The 26,262-nt window shown below is 38.1% G+C and overlaps 1 protein-coding gene across 4 annotated transcripts in view; it reads right to left on the bottom strand.

Moving 5' to 3' along the window:
- The window catches only part of enah (ENAH actin regulator), a 152,449-nt gene that overhangs the window by 15,250 nt on the left and 110,937 nt on the right, over positions 1-26,262 (bottom strand). For 3 of the 4 annotated variants that reach the window (XM_061894129.1, XM_061894128.1, XM_061894127.1), the window contains exons 5-7: positions 12,208-12,440; positions 2,777-3,532; positions 1,742-2,070 (exon numbers count right to left, since the gene is read on the bottom strand). In XM_061894129.1, coding sequence (XP_061750113.1) covers positions 1,742-2,070; positions 2,777-3,532; positions 12,208-12,440 — 1,318 coding nt within the window. The remainder of the gene's footprint in view (positions 1-1,741; positions 2,071-2,776; positions 3,533-12,207; positions 12,441-26,262) is intronic. The other variant, XM_061894130.1, reaches the window with a different exon arrangement.

The following is a 26,262-nucleotide window of genomic DNA, read 5'->3' as shown; positions in this document are numbered from 1 at the left end:
ATCACCATCATGTACTCTTACAGATACCACACACAGTATCACCATCATGTACTCTTACGGATACCACACACAGTATCACCATCATGTACTCTTACAGATACCACACACAGTATCACCATCATGTACTCTTACAGATACCACACACAGTATCACCATCATGTACTCTTAGATACCACACACAGTATCACTTTCATGTACTCTTACAGATACCACACACAGTATCACCTTCATGTACTCTTACAGATACCACACAAAGTATCACCATCATGTACTCTTACAGATACCACACACAGTTTCACCATCATGTACTCTTACAGATACCACACACAGTATCACCATCGTGTACTCTTACAGATACCACACCCAGTATACAGATACAGTACTTTGATACTGTTGATGCTTTTGTAGATAAAGCACAAGGAAGTTAAGATCGCACTTCCAGGAAATGGAACAACTGCTTGAGACCCGTATCAATTACAGAGTTTTGACTGTTGATATCACATGATTGTTGGTATTAGATGTTTTAGACAGTATTAACTTATAATCCTCTCGTACTGTTCCCTAGAATTCAAAACCGCAGCTAAACTTAAACTGAACCTCTACCTCGATCTCCTTCTAAACACCTCCCCTTTATCTCGAAAATCCTGGGAAAAATGGTCACACAACAACTTGGCCTCGAACAATCTTTTTGAACTTTTTCAGTCCGCTTCAAGGCAAGTCAGTCTACTGAAACGGCCTTCCAAAAGTAACTAATGACTTACTCTTTTCGTTCCAAATTAGAAAATGGTGACTGTAGAGAGGCGGAGCCGGCGAACGAGCAGCGGGGCGGGGCACACTGGAGCCCTGCCCAAGATGGCGGCAAGGAAGCGGAGAATGCGACGGAGCGGAGAGGCGGGGCCTACCGGGAGCGACGCCGCAATCTGATTCAGGTGCGTGGATCGCGCACCGGCACACGATTGACTTATCTCCTCACAAAGTATAAAAAGGGAGAAGGAGGAGAGATCGGGGAAGAAGGAGGAGAGTCCGCAGCAGCGCGTGAGAAGCGAGAGCGACAGAGAGAAGAGCAAATACGACGGAGACGCGGCCAACCGAGCGACACGGAGAAGCGAGCAGCGGCAGCGTCGACGGCGCAAGAAACTGTCTTTATTGAAAAATAAACGAGAGTCAAACCTGCTCAAGCATGTCTTTCCTGGGTGATCCATGGAACCCAAGGGGCGACAAGGAAAGTCGTCCACATTTGGCGCCCAACCTGGCTGGACCACCGGAGGCGGGGGAGGACGATCCACTGTCGCCGATCGGGTTCCATGGATCACCCAGGAAAGACATGCTTGAGCAGGTTTGACTCTCGTTTATTTCTCAATAAAGAAAGCTTCCTGCGCCGTCGCCGCTCCCGCTGTTCATTCCTCCATGTCGCTCCGTCGTACTTGCTCTTCTCTCTGTTGCTCTCGCTTCTCATGCGCTGCTGCGGACTCTCCTCCTTCTTCCCCGATCTTTCCTCCTTCTCCCTTTTTATACTGTGTGAGGAGATAAGTCAATCGTGTGCCGGTGCGCGATCCATGCACCTGAATCAGATTCCGGCGCCGCTCCCGGTACGCGCCACCTCTCCGCTGCATTCTCCGCCTCCTTGCCGCCATCTTGGGCAGGGCTCCAGCGTGCCCTGCCCCGCTGCTTGTTCGCCGGCTCCGCCTCTCTACAGTGAATTTTAACCACGAGGCGTGAACAAAACATCGTAAATATTTACCCTTGGCACTTTGCGCAGCTTGGCGCCTGCTAGGGCGGCTGCCAGGCCTGAAAGCGGGCGTTCCTCCGCCGGCGAAAAGAGACCGGCGGGAAGGGGAGGCGCCGGCGGAGGGGTCGGCGCCCCGAGAGGTGGACCCGGTGCTGAAGTCGGGGTCACGGCCGGAGTCAACGTAGGAGGCAACGGTGGAGGCGGTGGTGGGGGAGGGTGTCCGATGGGCGTGGTGGGAGTCACGGCCGGCGTGGCAGCTCCGGCCGTCACCGTGGACCCGGGCGGCAGGGGCGGGGCTGGGGGAGGGACAGGTGCGCTTGACCCCGCTGTCTGTACACTGTCTGTTTTCGGGTGGAGGTGGGCACACAGAGAAGGAATATTGGAATCAAACTGGTAATTCTCATGGCAACACCCAAAAGCAGTGAAGTTGTCACCTTGTGTAACTTGAAATAAAAACAGAACAATTTGCAAATGTTGTATTCAATTGAATAGACTGCAAAGGCAAGGTATTTCATGTCCACACTGAGAAACTTCTTAAAAGTCGGCGGCGTTTCTGGGTGTTGTTGATAAATAATAATAATAATAACAATAATAATAATAATAATACCTGGGATTTATATAGTGCTTTTCTAAATACCCAAAGTCGCTTTACATGTGTATGTGTGTGTGTGTGTGTGTGTTTGTTTGAAATCTGAAAGACAGTGGTATTGGAAAATTGGGACGAACAATGTGACTTTAGTTTGAAATTTAAAAAGACAGTGGTATTGGACCATTGGGACAAATAACGTCACTTTAGTTTGAAATTTGAAAGACTGGGTTATTGGACAATTGGGACGAACAACGTCACTTTAGTTTGAAATCCGAAGGACAATGGTATTGGACAATTAGGACGGACAACGTCACCTTAATTTGAAATCTGAAGGACAGTGGTATTGGACAATTGGGACAAACATTGCCAATTTAGTTTGAAATGTGACAGTCTGTGAGTTCCCGAACAGTGAAGGACAGCAGCGAGGACGGTAGAAGAATGCAGACTGGATGCCTTACCCTGGGAATGATTGTAGGACCCCCCTTGCAGTTGGTGGGTCTCGAGGACTGTCGGTTCTGGTTCTGGGTCCTGGCCCTCGGGCAGGGAGAGGTGCTCAGCACAAGCAGCAACTGCGGAGGGAGAGGGCAAACCAGGAGCATGGGATGAGGAGGGGGGAGACGAGACGCACAAAGAATGGGGCGCCACCGAAGAAGGAACTGGTGGCGGAGTTGGGGGCGGCGGCGGCGGTGTGGGGCAGACTATGCCGACCGGGTGGCTGTGCGGCAGAATTGTGACCGGGGACGGTGCAGGAAACATGGGCAGGCCGTTGGCAGACGGTGACGGCGGCTTCTGGGTGAGAGGAGATGGGGCGGCTATGGGGACGAGCGTCCGGGGGCCCGGGGCTTTCCCTGGGGGACTGCTTATCATAATGGGGGGCGACGGGGGCAGGGGAGTGAAGTTGTACGCCGAGCACACTGCCGACTTCGGCGCACAGGCCGGGCTCGGGACTGGGGCCGGAGCGGGTGCCGGCGCCGGGGGTAAGGCCTGCTGCCTCCTTGGGACCGTGGCGTAGTGCGGAAGGACCGGGTGGAAGGCAGAGCCCAGGGACGTGGCGAATCGGGAGGCCGAGTGTCTTAGCGGCGGCGTGGGCGGTGCGGCGGAGGAGGCCGAAAGTGCACCGGAAGACGGGTAAGTGGGGGTGGATGGCGACGCGGGCGTGGAGGAAGTTCTGCCGTACTCCTGAGGAGTGGGGCTGTGCAGGGTGCTCTCGAAAGCTGCTCGGCCACAGGTGGAGGACGACACAGGACGGAGGGGAAGGCAAGACGGCGGGAAAGAGGGAGCCACACAGAAGGGGGAGACACGGCAGGTGAGGAGAGATGGAGGGAAAGTGGGCAGGGGGGAGAAAAAGAGAAAGGAGCAAATGAAGCAGGAGAAAACAGCGCCAAGCTAAAACCACGGTCCTAGTCCGGGGCGTGTGGTGGACAACTGGAGTCAGCTGCTGGGTTAGTACACAGGTGTTACTGCTGTGGACGACAACACGCACATTTAACACACTCAGAGAGAGGATGGAACTCAAGGAACAGGACTGAGAAGGACACCCGATTTTCCGGACCATGGGGGGCACCGGATTATAAGGCCCACTGCCAATGAGCGGGTCTAGTCAGCTCGGGAGTGGGAGAAGTGTCAAAAGATGGCGCTAACTGTTTACTTCAATCGATAACGGAGCAGCATCTCCTCATCCGTGGCTCACCCGTGAAAAACCCTCCCACCGCAACGCTCCAATAAGTAAAGTTCCTTGGGTAGATAATGTCAACTCACCACACCGGTATGTTTTAGTGCTTTCATGGTGAGTTTACTGGCAGATATAAGTAAGAACTTTACACTACTTTATATTAGAAATGGCAACAGTGGAGGATGAACGTCACATAACAAGAAGATAGAAGAAAAAGAAGATTATCCACTACGGTGTCGTCGTAGACTACAAAGGCGGAAACACGCAAATTTTCAGGACTTATGCAGATCCCAAATACGGATCAGCAGGTACCAGAAGGTAAGAAAAGTTGCTTTTGCATAATATTGTGAAACCAAACGCCAGATAATATGTCTTACCTTATACACACAGCATAATAATACTCCTATTTTGAAGCACAGTACAATCCATCAAGTGGTGTGGCTTCATAGCTTACCAAAGTCCTACTAAAACATTGTCATAGAATTTTAAAAGCGCTGTGTGTAATTTTCTATATTTTCAATGGAACATATAAAATGTTGTTTACTTGAGTCATATTGCAGTCTACACGTATCTCTTATGTGTGACTGCCATCATATTGCAGTCTACACGTATCTCTTGTGTGTGACTGCCATCATATTGCAGTCTACACGTATCTCTTATGTTTGACTGCCATCATATTGCAGTCTACACGCATCTCTTATGTGTGACTGCCATCATATTGCAGTCTACACGTATCTCTTGTGTGACTGCTATCATATTGCAATCTACACATATCTCTTATGTGCGACTGCCATCACATTGCAGGCGACTGCCATCACAATGTAGTCTACACGTATCTCTTATGTGTGACTGCCATCACATTGCAGTCTACACGTATCTCTTATGTGTGACTGCCATCATACTGCAGTCTACATTATTTCTTACGTGTGACTGCCATCATATTGCATTCTACACGTGTCTCTTATGTGTGACTGCCATCATATTGCAGTCTACACGTATCGCTTATGTGTGACTGCCATCATATTGCAGTCTACACGTATCTCTTATGTGTGACTGCCATCACATTGCAGTCTACACGTATCTCTTATGTGTGACTGCCATCATACTGCAGTCTACATTTATTTCTTACGTGTGACTGCCATCATATTGCAGTCTACATGTATCTCTTATGTGTGACTGCCCTCACATTGCAGTCTACACGTATCTCTTATGTGTGACTGCCATCACATTGCAGTCTACATGTATCTCTTATGTGTGACTGCCATCATACTGCAGTCTACATTTATTTCTTACGTGTGACTGCCATCATACTGCAGTCTACACATATCTCTTATGTGCGACTGCCATCATATTGTAGTCGACACGTATCTCTTATGTGCGACTGCCATCATATTGCAGTCTACACATATCTCTTATGTGCGACTGCCATCATATTGTAGTCGACACGTATCTCTTATGTGCGACTGCCATCATATTGCAGTCTACATGTATCTCTTATGTGCGACTGCCATCATATTGCAGTCGACACGTATCTCTTATGTGTGACTGCCATCATATTGCAGTCTACATGTATCTCTTATGTGTGACTGCCCTCACATTGCAGTCTACACGTATCTCTTATGTGTGACTGCCATCACATTGCAGTCTACATGTATCTCTTATGTGTGACTGCCATCATACTGCAGTCTACATTTATTTCTTACGTGTGACTGCCATCATACTGCAGTCTACACGTATCTCTTATGTGTGCCTGCCATCATATTGCAGTCTACACATATCTCTTATGTGCGACTGCCATCATATTGTAGTCGACACGTATCTCTTATGTGCGACTGCCATCATATTGCAGTCTACACGTATCTCTTATGTGTGACTGCCATCATATTGCAGTCTACACGCATCTCTTATGTGCGACTGCCATCACATTGCAGGCGACTGCCATCACAATGTAGTCTACATGTATCTCTTATGTGTGACTGCCATCACATTGCAGTCTACACGTATCTCTTATGTGTGACTGCCATCATACTGCAGTCTACATTTATTTCTTACGTGTGACTGCCATCATATTGCATTCTACACGTGTCTCTTATGTGTGACTGCCATCATATTGCAGTCTACACGTATCGCTTATGTGTGACTGCCATCATATTGCAGTCTACACGTATCTCTTATGTGTGACTGCCATCACATTGCAGTCTACACGTATCTCTTATGTGTGACTGCCATCATACTGCAGTCTACATTTATTTCTTACGTGTGACTGCCATCATATTGCAGTCTACATGTATCTCTTATGTGTGACTGCCATCACATTGCAGTCTACACGTATCTCTTATGTGTGACTGCCATCACATTGCAGTCTACACGTATCTCTTATGTGTGACTGCCATCATACTGCAGTCTACATTTATTTCTTACGTGTGACTGCCATCATATTGCATTCTACACGTGTCTCTTATGTGTGACTGCCATCATATTGCAGTCTACACGTATCGCTTATGTGTGACTGCCATCATATTGCAGTCTACACGTATCTCTTATGTGTGACTGCCATCACATTGCAGTCTACACGTATCTCTTATGTGTGACTGCCATCATACTGCAGTCTACATTTATTTCTTACGTGTGACTGCCATCATATTGCAGTCTACATGTATCTCTTATGTGTGACTGCCATCACATTGCAGTCTACACGTATCTCTTATGTGTGACTGCCATCACATTGCAGTCTACACGTATCTCTTATGTGTGACTGCCATCATACTGCAGTCTACATTTATTTCTTACGTGTGACTGCCATCATACTGCAGTCTACACGTATCTCTTATGTGTGACTGCCATCATATTGCAGTCTACACGTATCTCTTATGTGTGACTGCCATCATATTGCAGTCTACATGTATCTCTTATGTGTGACTGCCATCATCTAGCAGTCGACACGTATCTCTTATGCGTGACTGCCATCATATTGCAGTTTACACATATCTTTTATGTGTGACTCCCCTTATATTGCAGTCCACATGTATCTCTTATGTTTGACTGCCATCACATTGCAGTCTACACATATCTCTTATGTGCGACTGCCATCTTCTGGTCACACTTATCATTACACCATGTACCAAATAAAATTGCTTCGAGGTCGGTAAGCACAACCAGAATTTTCCCGTACATTCGGCTACGAGGCGCACCTTCGGGTTTTCGAGAAAACGAAAGGATTTTAAGTGCGCCTTATAGTCCGAAATATTAGGGTGTCAGGTTTGTCTCCACATGGTCACATGGTCACATGGTCACATGGTCACCTGGTCACATGGTCACATGGTCACATGGTCACATGGTCACATGGTCACATGGTACGCGGCGTAGCCACCCCATGAAATAAAACGACAAGTCCGCATTCTGACTTTTGTGGGGAACATTTCGGAGTCTTTCTGGTTTTGCCGTCCCGTTACGAAAGGTGGAGGTCATCAAAGGCAACTGGAAAAAGAGCAACGCGCACGCTGTCATACTTCAAAAAAACGGAACGCCCCCCCCCCCCCCCACCCCCGAGGGTCTCGGCAGCGTTCCCCATCACGATGTATTTTTAGCCTGTGAGTAACACGGCAGAACCTGGTCATGCGTGCACATTCTAATGTGCAGAACGCGGCGCTGAAGCGTGGCCCGTCCCTTCCGACCCGCTGCTAAATAGTGATCCCTATCTCTTTGTGGCGCCATACAGGACTGACCACCCGGGGTTGAGGTTGCCGGTTCCAACCTGAGGTTCTACCAGGTGATATCTACATGTCCTGATGATGTCGTAGGCTTGAAATCGTGTTAAGTGTCTGCATTGTTTTATTGCAAAATACTGGGAAACATCATTTTGGAACATTCTAGCTCAGGGGTGTCCAAAGTGCGGCCCGGTGGACTTTTGCAGACCGCAGGTAATCGTTTACCGGTTCTGCAAAAATTGCAAAATTGATAGTATTGCAAAAAAAATAAAATAAAAATATTTTAAAAAAAAGTGGAATGAGGTGAAATCTAGAGAGAAAAAGTGGCAATGTTGTCACAAAGCTGCTATTTTGTTCCTTTTGTCTTTATTTTCTTTTTTTTCCTTTGCTCAAAAAAAAAAAACAAAAAAAAAAAAGGACAAAAAAATCGGAATTATTACTTAAAAATTATCACTTTAAAATGTTTTATGTGGAAAAAAATATTGCATATGTTGTGGGGTTGCCATATAAAAAACATCAAAGTTTGGACCAAAGAGCACAAAAATAAAAAAAACACTAGTTCATGCCCGGGGGACATTTGCGGCCCGCAGCTAATCGTTCTGCAAAAATTGCAAAATTAAAAGTGTTGCAAAAATAAAAAATAAAAACATTTTAAAAAAATGGAATGAGGTAAAATCTAGAGAGAAAAAGTGGCAATGTTGACACAAAGCTGCTATTTTGTTCCTTTTGTCTTTATTTTCTTTTTTTTTTCCATTGCTAAAAAACATAACAAAAAAAAAGGACAAAAAAATCTGAACTATTACCTAAAAATGATCACTTTAAAATGTTTTATGTGGAAAAAAATATTGCATATGTTGTGGGGTTGCCATATAAAAAACATCAAAGTTTGGACAAAAAAGCACAAAAATAAAGAAAACAATAGTTCATGCCCGGGGGACATTTGCGGCCCGCAGCTAATCGTTCTGCAAAAATTGCAAAATTAAAAGTGTTGCAAAAATAAAAAATAAAAACATTTTAAAAAAAGTGGAATGAGGTAAAATCTAGAGAGAAAAAGTGGCAATGTTGATACAAAGCTGCTATTTTGTTCCTTTTGTCTTTATTTTCTTTTTTTTTTCCATTGCTAAAAAACAAAACAAAAAAAAGGACAAAAAAATCTGAACTATTACCTAAAAATGATCACTTTAAAATGTTTTATGTGGAAAAAAATATTGCATATGTTGTGGGGTTGCCATATAAAAACATCAAAGTTTGGACAAAAGAGAACAAAAATAAAGAAAACAATAGTTCAAACTTCAAATCCACAGATATATCGGAAGTCGATCTTGAAATTTTATGTGTTTAAAGTAAAAAAAAAATACTAATAAAAATGTATCACTTAATAATGTTGTCTGTCTGTCTGTGTTGGCCCTGCGATGAGGTGGCGACTTGTCCAGGGTGTACCCCGCCTTCCGCCCGATTGTAGCTGAGATAGGCGCCGGCGCCCCCCGCGACCCCAAAAGGGAATAAGCGGTAGAAAATGGATGGATGGATGGATTTATGTGGAAAAAATATTGCATATGTTGTGGGGTTGCCATATAAAAACATCAAAGTTTGGACAAAAGAGCACAAAAACAAAGAAAACAATAGTTCAAACTTAAAATCCACAGATATATCGGAAGTCGATCTTGAAATTTAAGTGTTAAAAGTAAAAAAAAAATAAAAATAAAAATGTATCACTTAATAATGTTGTCTGTCTATCTGTATTGACCCTGCGATGAGGTGGCGACTTGTCCAGGGTGTACCCCGCCTTCCGCCCGATTGTAGCTGAGATAGGCGCCAGCGCCCCCCGCGACCCCAAAAGGGAATAAGCGGTAGAAAATGGATGAATGGATGGATTTATGTGGAAAAAATATTGCATATGTTGTGGGGTTGCCATATAAAAAACATCAAAGTTTGAACAAAAAAGCACAGAAATAAAGAAAACAATAGTTCAAACTTAAAATCAACAGATATATCGGAAGTTGATCTTGAAATTTTATGTGTTAAAAGTTAAAAAAAATAAATAATAAAAATGTATCACTTTATGAGTTGGGAACCTTTCGGATCTCAAATATATTTAGTAGGATTTTATTGAACTTTTCACTTTGATTACTCAAAAATATGAAATAATTCAAATCAATGTTGTCCTGCATTATTGATCTTTGAGGGCTTTAATTGCTAAATAAAGGAACTCTCTTGAAGGAAACAATAAAGTCTAAATACTGCATATTTCAGTTTTACTATAAAAAAAACTAAGTTGTCTTTGACAGAAAAGGTATAAAACCTTATTTGTTTTACTTTATATCAACCTCAAGTTGATATAGTGATTTATTTGAACATTTTATTGACTGAGACCCTCTATGCTCCCCAGGAGCCCTAAGGATTAAAAAAAAAAAAAAATCCATATATTTTGTTATGGTTTGAAAATGAAAAATATCAAAATAACCCCGCATGCTTACATTTTTCCGTGTGTGGCCCTCTGTGGAAAAAGTTTGGACACCCCTGTTCTAGCTGGATGTTGTTTCACACTTCCATGTGAATGCAATTAAAAAAAAAAAAAAAATCTATTATCCATTTTATTTATCAAAGTTTATTTTGTTTTTTTTCCACACACACACAAAAATATTCTCCGCATTTGACCCCTCACCATTGATTGTCCCACTTCCTGTTCAGTGTAAAGTAAGCGCCAAAATAAAAGCATGACGGTAATTAACCTGGATTCCACCACCGCACTGTTTTATTTGTGTTTTTTTTGTTGTTGTGTCAGATGGAATTTTTTTTATTTTTATTGTCGTTCCAATGGGGAGAAAAAAGTAGAATTAAAAGCTACAAGCAGCGATGGACGGGACCGCTTTGGCTGCTGCCCCCGCGACCCAAGCCTGGATAAGTGGTAGAAGTATATGTAAGGTTTTATTATTATTATATCACCGCCTCTTTGAGCTGTAATTTGACCCCCTTAACATGCTTCAAAACTCACCAAATTTAAGACACACATCAGGACTGGGGAAAATTGGGATCTAATCAAAAAACCAAAACCCAAAACTCAAAATTGCGCTTAGCGCCCCCTAGGAAAAAACACAGACAAAACTGCTTGTAACTTCCGTTAAGAATGTCGTAGAGACATGAAACAAAAACCTCTATGTAGGTCTGACTTAGACCTAAATTTCATACACTGACCTCCTTCAGCAAAAATTAACAAGAAGTTGGCAAAAACCCCTTCAAAACAAAAGTTTCCTAAAAAATGTCATTTTTGCCTCTTTGAGCTGTAATTTGACCCCCTTAAAATGCTTCAAAACCCACAAAATTGCACACACACATCAGGACTGGTAAAAATTGCAATCTAATATAAAAACCAAACCCCAAAACTCAAAATTGTGCTCTAGCGCCCCCTAGGAATAAAACACAGACAAAACTGCTCCTAGGAAGAAAACACAGACAAAACCGCTTGTAACTTCCGTTAGGAATGTCGTAGAGACATGAAACAAAAACCTCTATGTAGGTCTCACTTAGACCTACATTTCATACAATGACCTCCTTCAGCAAAAATCCACAACAAGTTGGCAAAAACCCCTTCAAAACAAAAGGTAGGTAACTGTGCGGGTAAACGGGACTCTCACTGCTGTGTTGGATCCGCTTTGGACTGGACTCTTGCGACTGTGTTGGATCCATTATGGATTGAACTTTCACAGTATCATGTTAGACCCGCTCGATATCCATTGCTTTCCTCCTCTCCAAGGTTCTCATAGTCATCATTGTCACCGACGTCCCACTGGGTGTGAGTTTTCCCTTGCCCTTATGTGGGCCTACCGAGGATGTCGTAGTGGTTTGTGCAGCCCTTTGAGACACTAGTGATTTAGGGCTATATAAGTAAACATTGATTGATTGATTGAAAGATATATTGACTGGGTGAAAGAAGGAGGCACGAGTTTGACTCCAGGATACATGTGCAGGTAAAGATATATTGTCTGGGTGATGGCAGGAAGCACCAGCGTGTATGGGTGACAGAAAGAAGCACCAGTGTGAGCCCAGGATGCAGGGAAGGTAAGTAACATGGAGGTAAAGATATGTTGAACGGGTAACACCAGCAAAAGTCGGTCCCGTCCATCGCTGCTTGCAGCTTTAATCACATCTGAAACTCTCCCACCGGAGCCGTCGCCTTTTCTTTTTTATTAGTGCTTCACTCTAACTTTCCTCATCCACGAATCTTTCATCAAATTGTCGCTTTTTTGGTCTGAATCGGTCTAGCTGCTGGTGGCCACGATTGCAAACAATGTGAGGATGTGAGGAGCTCCACAACCCGTGACGTCACGCGCGCATCGCCTGCTACTTCCGCGACCAAAAGTTGCGAACTTTAACGTCGATGTTCTCTACTAAATCCTTTCAGCAAAAATATGGCGAAATGATCAAGTATGACACATAAAACGGACCTGCTGTCCCCGTTTAAATAAGAAAATTTAATTTCAGTCGGCCTTTAAGAAGGTTGGTCACTCACCAGCATTGGAGACTCGCCTCCCTCTCTCCCAGTCCTGCTTCTCTCTGTCCAGCTGCTCCTGCTCCTGACGCTCCCTCTCCACCTTCTCCCTCTCTCGCTCCATCTCCACCTTCTCCCTCTCCACCTCCATCCTCTCACGCTCCAGTCGCTCCGTCTCCGCTCGAGCCTCCCGCTCCTGCCGCTCCTGCGACTCTCGCTCCGCCTCCTTCTGCCTCTGCAGCTCCTGCTGCTGCCTGCGTGGACGGAGAGGGGGAGAGAGGGAGAGCCAGTTAGGCCTGGTCAACGCTCGCATCAGGACCACAACGTTCCTCGCCAAAAGACTCCCGGAGAGAAAGTGAAATCGGAAAAAAGGATGAAAAGTGATGGAATGGGCACTTTAAAAAAAAAAAAAAAAAGGTAGTGTGGGACAGGTCGTGACCTCTCCGACCCACAGGCAAGTTGTTACGTAACACCACACGCGATTACGTAAGGCGTGGTTATGCAACCCCACATTTGTCTTCACGGGCACGGAAACATCCTTTAATCCGACAACAAGGCAAAGGATGAGTGAAAAAACACACAAAAAACAACGACGTTTTAAATGTGGAAGGTCAAAATATATTGTTAATGGTGCATGTGCAGTTTGGCTTATTATAGGGATTGTGCGTGCAGTTCAGCGTGTGGCCACTGGATGTCAGCAGAGAGCAGGAGAGGCTACATTGGGTGTGGAAGGAAGCAAGTAAATTAATGTTATTTATAAAATAAAATCATAAAATGCAGTACAAAATAGAGGTGGAGTAAAACAATTCAAACAAAGTGGATTGAAAATGATAGTTAAAAGGTTTTTTGCCGAGTAAAATTTGTTTTATTGAAAGTTCTCTTATAAAATTGTGACTTTTGTCGAGTAAAACTATGACTCTTTTCATAAAGTTGCCAAAATTTCAAGCTTTTCTTGTAAAATTGCTGTCGGGCAAAATTCCAACTCTTATCATATTTCACAAATGTTCCTTTTTTCTTGTAAAATTCTGACTTGTGTTGCGTAATTTTATGAGTTTTATTATAACACTGCCCAAATTTTAATTTTGAACAAGTACACTATGCTACTAAGACTATAGTGGCCATTAACAGTTAGCTTCTACAGTAAAATTATCACTTTTCTTATAATTTTGCCAAGTAAAATTTGTATTATGATAATTTTGCTACAATTTGAAAGTTCTCGTATAAAATTGTGACTTTTGTCGAGTAAAACTACGACTCTTTTCATAAAGTTGCCAAAATTTCAAGCTTTTCTTGTAAAATTGCTGTCGAGTAAAATTCCAACTCTTGTCATAATATTTCACAAATGTTCCGTCTTTCTTGTAAAATTTAGACTTGCGTTGCGTGATATTACGACTTTTATTATAACACTGCGAAAATTTTAAGTTTTTCATGTGAAATTCCAACAAATTGTGATGACATAAATCATGGTCCCAATAACATTGCGTTTAATAGAGAGGCAAATACCTGAGTCCGTGAACATTGCTCCAAAGTCAGGATTTTTTGTTGATTTAATGGGCATAGAAAAGTATTAGCTTCTACAGTAAAATTATGACTTTTCTCATAATTTTGCCAAGTAAAATTTGTATTATTATGATCATTTTGCCACAATTTGAAAGTTCTCGTATAAAATTGTGACTTTTGCCGAGTAAAACTACGACTATTTTCATAAAGTTGCCAAAATTTTAAGCTCTTCTTGTAAAATTGCTGTCGAGTAAAATTCCAACTCTTATCATATTTCACAAATGTTCCGTCTTTCTTGTAAAATTTTGACTTGTGTTGCGTGATATTACGACTTTTATTATAACACTGGCAAAATTTTAAGTTTTTCAAGTGAAATTCCAACAAATTGTGATGACATAAATCATGGTCCCAATAACATTGCGTTTAATAGAGAGGCAAATACCAGAGTCCGTGAACATTGCTCCAAAGTCAGGATTTTTTGTTGATTTAATGGGCATAGAAAAGTATTAGCTTCTACAGTAAAATGAGGACTTTTCTCATAATTTTGCCAAGTAAAATTTGTATTATTATGATCATTTTGCCACAATTGGAAAGTTCTCGTATAAAATTGTGACTTTTGTCGAGTAAAACTACAACTCTTTTCATAAAGTTGCCAAAATTTCAAGCTTTTTTTGTAAAATTGCTGTCGAGCAAAATTCCAACTCTTATCATATTTCACAAATGTTCCTTTTTTCTTGTAAAATTTTGACTTGTGTTGCGTAATTTTATGAGTTTTATTATAACTGGCAAAATTTTAATTTGGAACAAGTACACTATGCTACTAAGACTATAGTGGCCATTAACAGTTAGCTTCTACAGTAAAATTATCACTTTTCTTATAATTTTGCCAAAGTAAAATTTGTATTATTATGATCATTTTGCCACAATTTGAAAGTTCTCGTATAAAATTGTGACTTTTGTCGAGTAAAACTACGACTCTTTTCATAAAGTTGCCAACATTTCAAGCTTTTCTTGTAAAATTGCCGTCGAGTAAAATTCCAACTCTTGTCATAATATTTCACAAATGTTCCTTTTTTTCTTGTAAAATTTTGACTTGTGTTGCGTAATTTTACGACTTTTATTATAACACTGGCAAAATTTTAAGTTTTTCATGTGAAATTCCAACAAATTGTGATGACATAAATCATGGTCCTAATAACATTGCGTCTAATAGAGAAGCAAATACCAGAGTCCGTGAACATTGCTCCAAAGTCAGGATTTTTTGTTGATTTAATGTGCATAGAAATGTGTTAGCTTCTACAGTAAAATTATGACTTTTCTCATAATTTTGCCGAATAAAATTTGTATTATTATGATAATTTTGCCACAATTTGAAAGTTTTCGTATAAAATTGTGACTTTTGTCGAGTAAAACTACAACTCTTTTCATAAAGTTGCCAAAATTTCAAGCTTTTTTTGTAAAATTGCTGTCGAGCAAAATTCCAACTCTTGTCATAATATTTCAAAAATGTTCCGTCTTTCTTGTAAAATTTTGACTTGCGTTGCGTGATATTACCACTTTTATTATAACACTGCGAAAATTTTAAGTTTTTCATGTGAAATTCCAACAAATTGTGATGACATAAATCATGGTCCTAATAACATTGCGTCTAATAGAGAGGCAAATACCAGAGTCCGTGAACATTGCTCCAAAGTCAGGATTTTTTGTTGATTTAATGTGCATAGAAATGTGTTAGCTTCTACAGTAAAATTATGACTTTTCTCATAATTTTGCCAAATAAAATTTGTATTAAGATAATTTTGCAACAATTTGAAAGTTCTCGTATAAAATTGTGACTATATATGAGGAGGTGTGAACAAGTGAGGACATAAATCATGGTTCCATTACAGAAAACTGTTGCATCTAATAGAGAAACAAATACTAGAGTCCGTGAACATTGCTCCAAAGTCGGGATTTTTTGTTGATTTAATGGGCATAGAAAAGTATTAGCTTCTACAGTAAAATTATGACTTTTCTCATAATTTTGCCAAGTAAAATTTGTATTATTATGATTATTTTGCCACAATTTGAAAGTTCTCGTATAAAATTGTGACTTTTGTCGAGTAAAACTACGACTCTTTTCATAAAGTCGCCAAAATTTCAAGCTCTTCTTGTAAAATTGCTGTCGAGCAAAATTCCAACTCTTGTCATAATATTTCAAAAATGTTCCGTCTTTCTTGTAAAATTTAGACTTGCGTTGCGTGACATTACGACTTTTATTCTAACACTGCGAAAATTTTAAGTTTTTCATGTGAAATTCCAACAAATTGTGATGACATAAATCATGGTCCTAATAACATTGCGTCTAATAGAGAGGCAAATACCAGAGTCCGTGAACATTGCTCCAAAGTCGGGATTTTTTGTTGATTTAATGTGCATAGAAAAGTGTTAGCTTCTACAGAAAAAATTATGACTTTTCTCATAATTTTGCCAAATAAAATTTGTATTAAGATAATTTTGCAACAATTTGAAAGTTCTCGTATAAAATTGTGACTATATATGAGGAGGTGTGAACAAGTGAGGACATAAATCATGGTTCCATTACAGAAAACTGTTGCATCTAATAGAGAAACAAATACTAGAGTCCGTGAACATTGCTCCAAAGTCGGGATTTTTTGTTGATTTAATGTGCATAGAAAAGTATTAGCTTCTACAGTAAAATTATGACTTTTCTCATAATTTTGCCAAGTAAAATTTGTATTATTATGATCATTTTGCCACAATTTGAAAGTTCTCGTATAAAATTGTGACTTTTGCCGAGTAAAACTACGACTATTTTCATAAAGTTGCCAAAATTTTAAGCTCTTCTTGTAAAATTGCTGTCGAGTAAAATTCCAACTCTTATCATATTTCACAAATGTTCCGTCTTTCTTGTAAAATTTTGACTTGCGTTGCGTGATATTACAACTTTTATTATAACACTGGCAAAATTTTAAGTTTTTCATGTGAAATTCCAACAAATTGTGATGACATAAATCATGGTCCCAATAACATTGCGTTTAATAGAGAGGCAAATACCTGAGTCCGTGAACATTGCTCCAAAGTCAGGATTTTTTGTTGATTTAATGGGCATAGAAAAGTATTAGCTTCTACAGTAAAATTATGACTTTTCTCATAATTTTGCCAAGTAAAATTTGTATTATTATGATCATTTTGCCACAATTTGAAAGTTCTCGTATAAAATTGTGACTTTTGCCGAGTAAAACTACGACTATTTTCATAAAGTTGCCAAAATTTCAAGCTTTTCTTGTAAAATTGCTGTCGAGCAAAATTCCAACTCTTATCATATTTCACAAATGTTCCGTCTTTCTTGTAAAATTTTGAATTGTGTTGCGTAATTTTACGACTTTTATTATAACACTGGCAAAATTTTAATTTTGAACAAGTACACTACGCTACTAAGACTATAGTGGCAATTAATAGTTAGCTTCTACAGTAAAATTATCACTTTTCTTATAATTTTGCCAAGTAAAATTTGTATTATGATAATTTTGCCACAATTTGAAAGTTCTCGTATAAAATTGTGACTTTTGTCGAGTAAAACTACGACTCTTTTCATAAAGTTGCCAAAATTTCAAGCTTTTCTTGTAAAATTGCTGTGGAGTAAAATTCCAACTCTTATCATATTTCACAAATGTTCCTTTTTTCTTGTAAAATTTTGACTTGTGTTACGTAATTTTACGACTTTTATTATAACACTGGCAAAATTTTAATTTTGAACAAGTACACTATGCTACTAAAGCTATAGTGGCCATTAACAGTTAGCTTCTACAGTAAAATTATGACTTTTCTCATAATTTTGCCAAGTAAAATTTGTATTATTATGATCATTTTGCCACAATTTGAAAGTTCTCGTATAAAATTGTGACTTTTATCGAGTAAAACTACGACTCTTTTCATAAAGTTGCCAAAATGTCAAACTTTTCTTGTAAAATTTTGACTTGTGTTGCGTAATTTTACGACTTTTATTATAACACTGGCAAAATTTTAATTTTGAGCAAGTACACTATGCTACTAAGACTATAGTGGCCATTAACAGTTAGCTTCTACAGTAAAATTATGACTTTTCTCATGATTTTGCCAAGTAAAATTTGTATTATTATGATTATTTTGCCACTATTTGAAAGTTCTTGTATAAAATTGTGACTTTTGCCGAGTAAAACTACGACTCTTTTCATAAAGTTGCCAAAATTTCAAGCTTTTCTTGTAAAATTGCTGTCGAGTAAAATTCCAACTCTTGTCATAATATTTCACAAATGTTCCGTCTTTCTTGTAAAATTTAGACTTGCGTTGCGTGATATTACCACTTTTATTATAATACTGGCAAAATTTTAAGTTTTTCATGTGAAATTCCAACAAATTGTGATGACATAAATCATGGTCCTAATAACATTGCGTCTAATAGAGAGGCAAATACCAGAGTCCGTGAACATTGCTCCAAAGTCAGGATTTTTTGTTGATTTAATGTGCATAGAAAAGTGTTAGCTTCTACAGTAAAATTATGACTTTTCTCATAGTTTTGCCAAATAAAATTTGTATTAAGATAATTTTGCAACAATTTGAAAGTTCTCGTATAAAATTGTGACTATATATGAGGAGGTGTGAACAAGTGAGGACATAAATCATGGTTCCATTACAGAAAACTGTTGCATCTAATAGAGAAACAAATACTAGAGTCCGTGAACATTGCTCCAAAGTCGGGATTTTTTGTTGATTTAATGGGCATAGAAAAGTATTAGCTTCTACAGTAAAATTATGACTTTTCTCATAGTTTTGCCAAATAAAATTTGTATTAAGATAATTTTGCAACAATTTGAAAGTTCTTGTATAAAATTGTGACTTTTGCCGAGTAAAACTACGACTAATTTCATAAAGTTGCCAAAATTTTAAGCTCTTCTTGTAAAATTGCTGTCGAGTAAAATTCCAACTCTTATCATATTTCACAAATGTTCCGTCTTTCTTGTAAAATTTTGACTTGCGTTGCGTGACATTACGACTTTTATTATAACACTGGCAAAATTTAAAGTTTTTCATGTGAAATTCCAACAAATTGTGATGACATAAATCATGGTCCTAATAACATTGCGTCTAATAGAGAGGCAAATACCAGAGTCCGTGAACATTGCTCCAAAGTCGGGATTTTTTGTTGATTTAATGTGCATAGAAAAGTATTAGCTTCTACAGTAAAATTATGACTTTTCTCATAGTTTTGCCAAATAAAATTTGTATTAAGATAATTTTGCAACAATTTGAAAGTTCTCGTATAAAATTGTGACTATATATGAGGAGGTGTGAACAAGTGAGGACATAAATCATGGTTCCATTACAGAAAACGGTTGCATCTAATAGAGAAACAAATACTACAGTCCGTGAACATTGCTCCAAAGTCGGGATTTTTTGTTGATTTAATGTGCATAGAAAAGTGTTAGCTTCTACAGAAAAATTATGACTTTTCTCATAATTTTGCCAAGTAAAATTTGTATTATTATGATCATTTTGCCACAATTTGAAAGTTCTCGTATAAAATTGTGACTTTTGCCGAGTAAAACTACGACTCTTTTCATAAAGTTGCCAACATTTCGAGCTTTTCTTGTAAAATTGCCGTCGAGTAAAATTCCAACTCTTATCATATTTCACAAATGTTCCTTTTTTTCTTGTAAAATTTTGACTTGTGTTGCGTGACATTACGACTTTTATTATAACACTGGCAACATTTTAATTTTGAACAAGTACACTATGCTACTAAGACTATAGTGGCCATTAGCAGTTAGCTTCTACAGTAAAATTATCACTTTTCTCATACTTTTGCCAAGTAAAATTTGTATTATTATGATCATTTTGCCACAATTTGAAAGTTCTCGTATAAAATTGTGACTTTTGTCGAGTAAAACTACGACTCTTTTCATAAAGTTGCCAAAATTTCAAGCTCTTCTTGTAAAATTGCTGTTGAGTAAAATTCCAACTCTTGTCATAATATTTCACAAATGTTCCGTCTTTCTTGTAAAATTTAGACTTGCGTTGCGTGATATTACGACTTTTATTATAACACTGGCAAAATTTTAAGTTTTTCATGTGAAATTCCAACAAATTGTGATGACATAAATCATGGTCCTAATAACATTGCGTTTAATAGAGAGGCAAATACCTGAGTCCGTGAACATTGCTCCAAAGTCAGGATTTTTTGTTGATTTAATGGGCATAGAAAAGTGTTAGCTTCTACAGTAAAATTATGACTTTTCTCATAATTTTGCCAAGTAAAATTTGTATTATTATGATCATTTTGCCACAATTTGAAAGTTCTCGTATAAAATTGTGACTTTTGTCGAGTAAAACTACGACTCTTTTCATAAAGTTGCCAAAATTTCAAGCTTTTTTTGTAAAATTGCTGTCGAGCAAAATTCCAACTCTTATCATATTTCACAAATGTTCCGTCTTTCTTGTAAAATTTTGAATTGTGTTGCGTAATTTTACGACTTTTATTATAACACTGGCAACATTTTAATTTTGAACAAGTACACTACGCTACTAAGACTATAGTGGCAATTAATAGTTAGCTTCTACAGTAAAATTATCACTTTTCTTATAATTTTGCCAAGTAAAATTTGTATTATGATAATTTTGCCACAATTTGAAAGTTCTCGTATAAAATTGTGACTTTTGTCGAGTAAAACTACGACTCTTTTCATAAAGTTGCCAAAATTTCAAGCTTTTCTTGTAAAATTGCTGTCGAGTAAAATTTCAACTCTTATCATATTTCACAAATGTTCCTTTTTTCTTGTAAAATTTTGACTTGTGTTACGTAATTTTACGACTTTTATTATAACACTGGCAAAATTTTAATTTTGAACAAGTACACTATGCTACTAAGACTATAGTGGCCATTAACAGTTAGCTTCTACAGTAAAATTATGACTTTTCTCATAATTTTGCCAAGTAAAATTTGTATTATTATGATCATTTTGCCACAATTTGAAAGTTCTCGTATAAAATTGTGACTTTTGTCGAGTAAAACTACGACTCTTTTCATAAAGTTGCCAAAATGTCAAACTTTTCTTGTAAAATTTTGACTTGTGTTGCGTAATTTTACGACTTTTATTATAACACTGGCAAAATTTTAAGTTTTTCATGTGAAATTCCAACAAATTGTGATGACATAAATCATGGTCCTAATAACATTGCGTCTAATAGAGAGGCAAATACCAGAGTCCGTGAACATTGCTCCAAAGTCAGGATTTTTTGTTGATTTAATGTGCATAGAAAAGTGTTAGCTTCTACAGTAAAATTATGACTTTTCTCATAATTTTGCCAAGTAAAATTTGTATTATTATGATTATTTTGCCACAATTTGAAAGTTCTCGTATAAAATTGTGACTTTTGCCGAGTAAAACTACGACTCTTTTCATAAAGTTGCCAAAATTTCAAGCTTTTCTTGTAAAATTGCTGTCGAGTAAAATTCCAACTCTTGTCATGATATTTCACAAATGTTCAGTCTTTCTTGTAAAATTTAGACTTGCGTTGCGTGATATTACGACTTTTATTATAACACTGCGAAAATTTTAAGTTTTTCATGTGAAATTCCAACAAATTGTGATGACATAAATCATGGTCCCAATAACATTGCGTCTAATAGAGAGGCAAATACCAGAGTCCGTGAACATTGCTCCAAAGTCAGGATTTTTTGTTGATTTAATGTGCATAGAAATGTGTTAGCTTCTACAGTAAAATTATGACTTTTCTCATAATTTTGCCAAATAAAATTTGTATTAAGATAATTTTGCAACAATTTGAAAGTTCTCGTATAAAATTGTGACTATATATGAGGAGGTGTGAACAAGTGAGGACATAAATCATGGTTCCATTACAGAAAACTGTTGCATCTAATAGAGAAACAAATACTAGAGTCCGTGAACATTGCTCCAAAGTCGGGATTTTTTGTTGATTTAATGGGCATAGAAAAGTATTAGCTTCTACAGTAAAATTATGACTTTTCTCATAATTTTGCCAAGTAAAATTTGTATTATTATGATCATTTTGCCACAATTTGAAAGTTCTCGTATAAAATTGTGACTTTTGTCGAGTAAAACTACGACTCTTTTCATAAAGTTGCCAAAATTTCGAGCTTTTCTTGTAAAATTGCCGTCGAGTAAAATTCCAACTCTTATCATATTTCACAAATGTTCCTTTTTTTCTTGTAAAATTTTGACTTGTGTTGCGTAATATTACGACTTTTATTATAACACTGGCAACATTTTAATTTTGAGCAAGTACACTATGCTACTAAGACTATAGTGGCCATTAGCAGTTAGCTTCTACAGTAAAATTATCACTTTTCTCATAATTTTGCCAAGTAAAATTTGTATTATTATGATCATTTTGCCACAATTTGAAAGTTCTCGTATAAAATTGTGACTTTTATCGAGTAAAACTACGACTCTTTTCATAAAGTTGCCAAAATGTCAAACTTTTCTTGTAAAATTTTGACTTGTGTTGCGTAATTTTACGACTTTTATTATAACACTGGCAAAATTTTAATTTTGAGCAAGTACACTATGCTACTAAGACTATAGTGGCCATTAACAGTTAGCTTCTACAGTAAAATTATGACTTTTCTCATAATTTTGCCAAGTAAAATTCTTATTATTATGATTATTTTGCCACAAATTGAAAGTTCTCGTATAAAATTGTGACTTTTGTCGAGTAAAACTACGACTCTTTTCATAAAGTTGCCAAAATTTTAAGCTCTTCTTGTAAAATTGCTGTCGAGTAAAATTCCAACTCTTATCATATTTCACAAATGTTCCGTCTTTCTTGTAAAATTTTGACTTGTGTTGCGTGATATTACGACTTTTATTATAACACTGGCAAAATTTTAAGTTTTTCATGTGAAATTCCAACAAATTGTGATGACATAAATCATGGTCCTAATAACATTGCGTCTAATAGAGAGGCAAATACCAGAGTCCGTGAACATTGCTCCAAAGTCAGGATTTTTTGTTGATTTAATGTGCATAGAAATGTGTTAGCTTCTACAGAAAAATTATGACTTTTCTCATAATTTTGCCAAATAAAATTTGTATTATTATGATAATTTTGCCACAATTTGAAAGTTTTCGTATAAAATTGTGACTTTTGCCGAGTAAAACTACGACTATTTCATAAAGTTGCCAAAATTTCAAGCTTTTCTTGTAAAATTGATGTCGAGTAAAATTCCAACTCTTGTCATAATATTTCACAAATGTTCCGTCTTTCTTGTAAAATTTAGACTTGCGTTGCGTGACATTACGACTTTTATTATAACACTGCGAAAATTTTAAGTTTTTCATGTGAAATTCCAACAAATTGTGATGACATAAATCATGGTCCCAATAACATTGCGTTTAATAGAGAGGCAAATACCAGAGTCCGTGAACATTGCTCCAAAGTCAGGATTTTTTGTTGATTTAATGGGCATAGAAAAGTATTAGCTTCTACAGTAAAATTATGACTTTTCTCATAATTTTGCCAAATAAAATTTGTATTAAGATAATTTTGCAACAATTTGAAAGTTCTCGTATAAAATTGTGACTATATATGAGGAGGTGTGAACAAGTGAGGACATAAATCATGGTTCCATTACAGAAAACTGTTGCATCTAATAGAGAAACAAATACTAGAGTCCGTGAACATTGCTCCAAAGTCGGGATTTTTTGTTGATTTAATGTGCATAGAAAAGTGTTAGCTTCTACAGAAAAAATTATGACTTTTCTCATAATTTTGCCAAGTAAAATTTGTATTATTATGATAATTTTGCCACAATTTGAAAGTTCTCGTATAAAATTGTGACTTTTGTCGAGTAAAACTACGACTCTTTTCATAAAGTTGCCAAAATTTTAAGCTCTTCTTGTAAAATTGCTGTCGAGTAAAATTCCAACTCTTATCATATTTCACAAATGTTCCGTCTTTCTTGTAAAATTTTGACTTGCGTTGCGTGATATTACGACTTTTATTATAACACTGGCAACATTTTGGCGGCGATGACCAAGAAGAACGTGGAGTTGGAATATATTTACAACACTTTATGTACATATTTATATAATATTTACATATTTATATAATATGTAACTACAAGCTCCATTCACAGACAGAGTCCCATTGCTTTTAAGAGCGGTCAAGCGAGTCAAAAGCCGAAAAAAACCCAACGTTTTTTTTATTTTATTTTATTTCAATTAATTTTTTATTTTTTTTGTGGCGGCTGTAATTCTTTCGTGGCGAGCCGCCACAAATAAATTAATGTGTGGGAAACCCTGGTGTGTGTGTGTGTGTGTGTGTTTTTGTATTTCAACCCTTCTTTAGACATCAACAAGGAAAAGTATCTTCCATATGAGAAGGTGTGAACAATCACGGTCCCAATAACATTGCATCTAATAGAGAGCCAAATACTAGAGTCCGTGAACATCGCTCCAAAGTCAGGATGTTTTGTTTCGACCCTTCTTGAGACATCATTAGGGAAAAGTGCCTTTCATATGAGGAGGTGTTGACGAGTGAGGGCATAAATCATGGTCCCAATACGGAAAACCATTGCATCTAATAAAGAGCCGAATACTAGAGTCCGTGAACATTGCTCCAAAGTCAGGCTTTTTTCCCGTTTCTACCCTTCTTGAGACATCAACAGGGAAAAGTAGCTTCCATATGAGGAGGTGTTGACAAGTTAGGACATAAATCATGGTCCCGATACAGCAAGCTGTTGCATCTAATAGAAAGCCAAATACTGCAGTCTGTGAACATTGCTCCAAAGTCAGGATTTTTTTTGTTTCTACCCTTCTTGAGACATGAAGAAGGAAAAGTAGATTCCATATGAGGAGGTGTGAACAAGTTAGGACATAAAACATGGTCCCAATACGGAAAACCGTTGCATCTAATAGAGAGACAAATACTAGAGTCCGTGAACATTGCTCCAAAGTCAGGATTGTTTTGTTTCTATCCTTCTTGAGACATCAACAAGGAAAAGTAGCTTCCATATGAGGAGGTGTGAACAAGTGAGGACATAAATCATGGTTCCAATACGGAAAACTGTTGCATCTAATAGAGAAAAAAATACTAGAGTCCGTGAACATTGCTCCAAAGTCAGGATTGTTTTGTTTCTATCCTTCTTGAGACATCAAGAAGGAAAATTATCTTCCATATGAGGAGGTGTGAACAAGTGAGGACATAAATCATTGTCCCGATACATCAAACTGTTGCATCTAATAGAAAGCCAAATACTAGAGTCCGTGAACATTGCTCCAAAGTCAGGATTTTTTTGTTTCTATCCTTCTTGAGACATCAAGAAGGAAAATTATCTTCCATATGAGGAGGTGTGAACAAGTGAGGACATAAATCATGGTCCCGATACAGCAAACTGTTGCATCTAATAGAAAGCCAAATACTAGAGTCCGTGGACATTGCTCCAAAGTCAGGAATGTTTTGTTTCTACCCTTCTTGAGACATGAAAAAGGAAAAGCATCTTCCATATGAGGAGGTGTGAACAAGTGAGGACATAAATCATGGCCGAATAACATTGCATCTAATAGAGAGACAAATACTAGAGTCCGTGAACATTGCTCCAAAGTCAGGATTTTTTTGTTTCTATCCTTCTTGAGACATCAAGAAGGAAAATTATCTTCCATATGAGGAGGTGTGAACAAGTGAGGACATAAATCATGGTCCCGATACAGCAAACTGTTGCATCTAATAGAAAGCCAAATACTAGAGTCCGTGGACATTGCTCCAAAGTCAGGAATGTTTTGTTTCTACCCTTCTTGAGACATGAAAAAGGAAAAGCATCTTCCATATGAGGAGGTGTGAACAAGTGAGGACATAAATCATGGCCGAATAACATTGCATCTAATAGAGAGACAAATACTAGAGTCCGTGAACATTGCTCCAAAGTCAGGCTTTTTTCCCGTTTTTAACCTTCTTGAGACATCAACAAGGAAAAGTAGCTTCCATATGAGGAGGTGTTGACAAGTTAGGACATAAATCATGGCCGAATAACATTGCATCTAATAGAGAGACAAATACTAGAGTCCGTGAACATTGCTCCAAAGTCAGGCTTTTTTTCCGTTTCTACCCTTCTTGAGACATCAACAGGGAAAAGTAGCTTATATATGAGGAGGTGTGAACAAGTTAGGACATAAATCATGGTCCCAATACTGAAAACTGTTGCATCTAATAGGGAGACAAATACTAGAGTCCGTGAACATTGCTCCAAAGTCAGGATTGTTTTGTTTCTACCCTTTTTGAGACATAAACAAGGAAAAGTAGCTTCCATATGAGGAGGTGTTGACAAGTTCGGACATAAATCATGGTCCCAATACGGAAAACTGTTGCATCTAATTGAGAGACAAATACTAGAGTCCGTGAACATTGCTCCAAAGTCAGGATTTTTTTTGTTTCTACCCTTCTTGAGACATGAAAAAGGAAAAGTAGCTTCCATATGAGGAGGTGTGAACAAGTGAGGACATAAATCATGGTCCCAATACGGAAAACTGTTGCATCTAATAGAGAGACAAATACTAG

This window comes from Nerophis ophidion, linkage group LG03 (genome assembly GCF_033978795.1).
Source record: "Nerophis ophidion isolate RoL-2023_Sa linkage group LG03, RoL_Noph_v1.0, whole genome shotgun sequence".
NCBI lineage: Eukaryota > Metazoa > Chordata > Actinopteri > Syngnathiformes > Syngnathidae > Nerophis > Nerophis ophidion.
The sequence above is the reverse complement of the archived record's forward strand: the minus strand, read 5'-3'. Positions and strand labels throughout refer to the sequence as shown.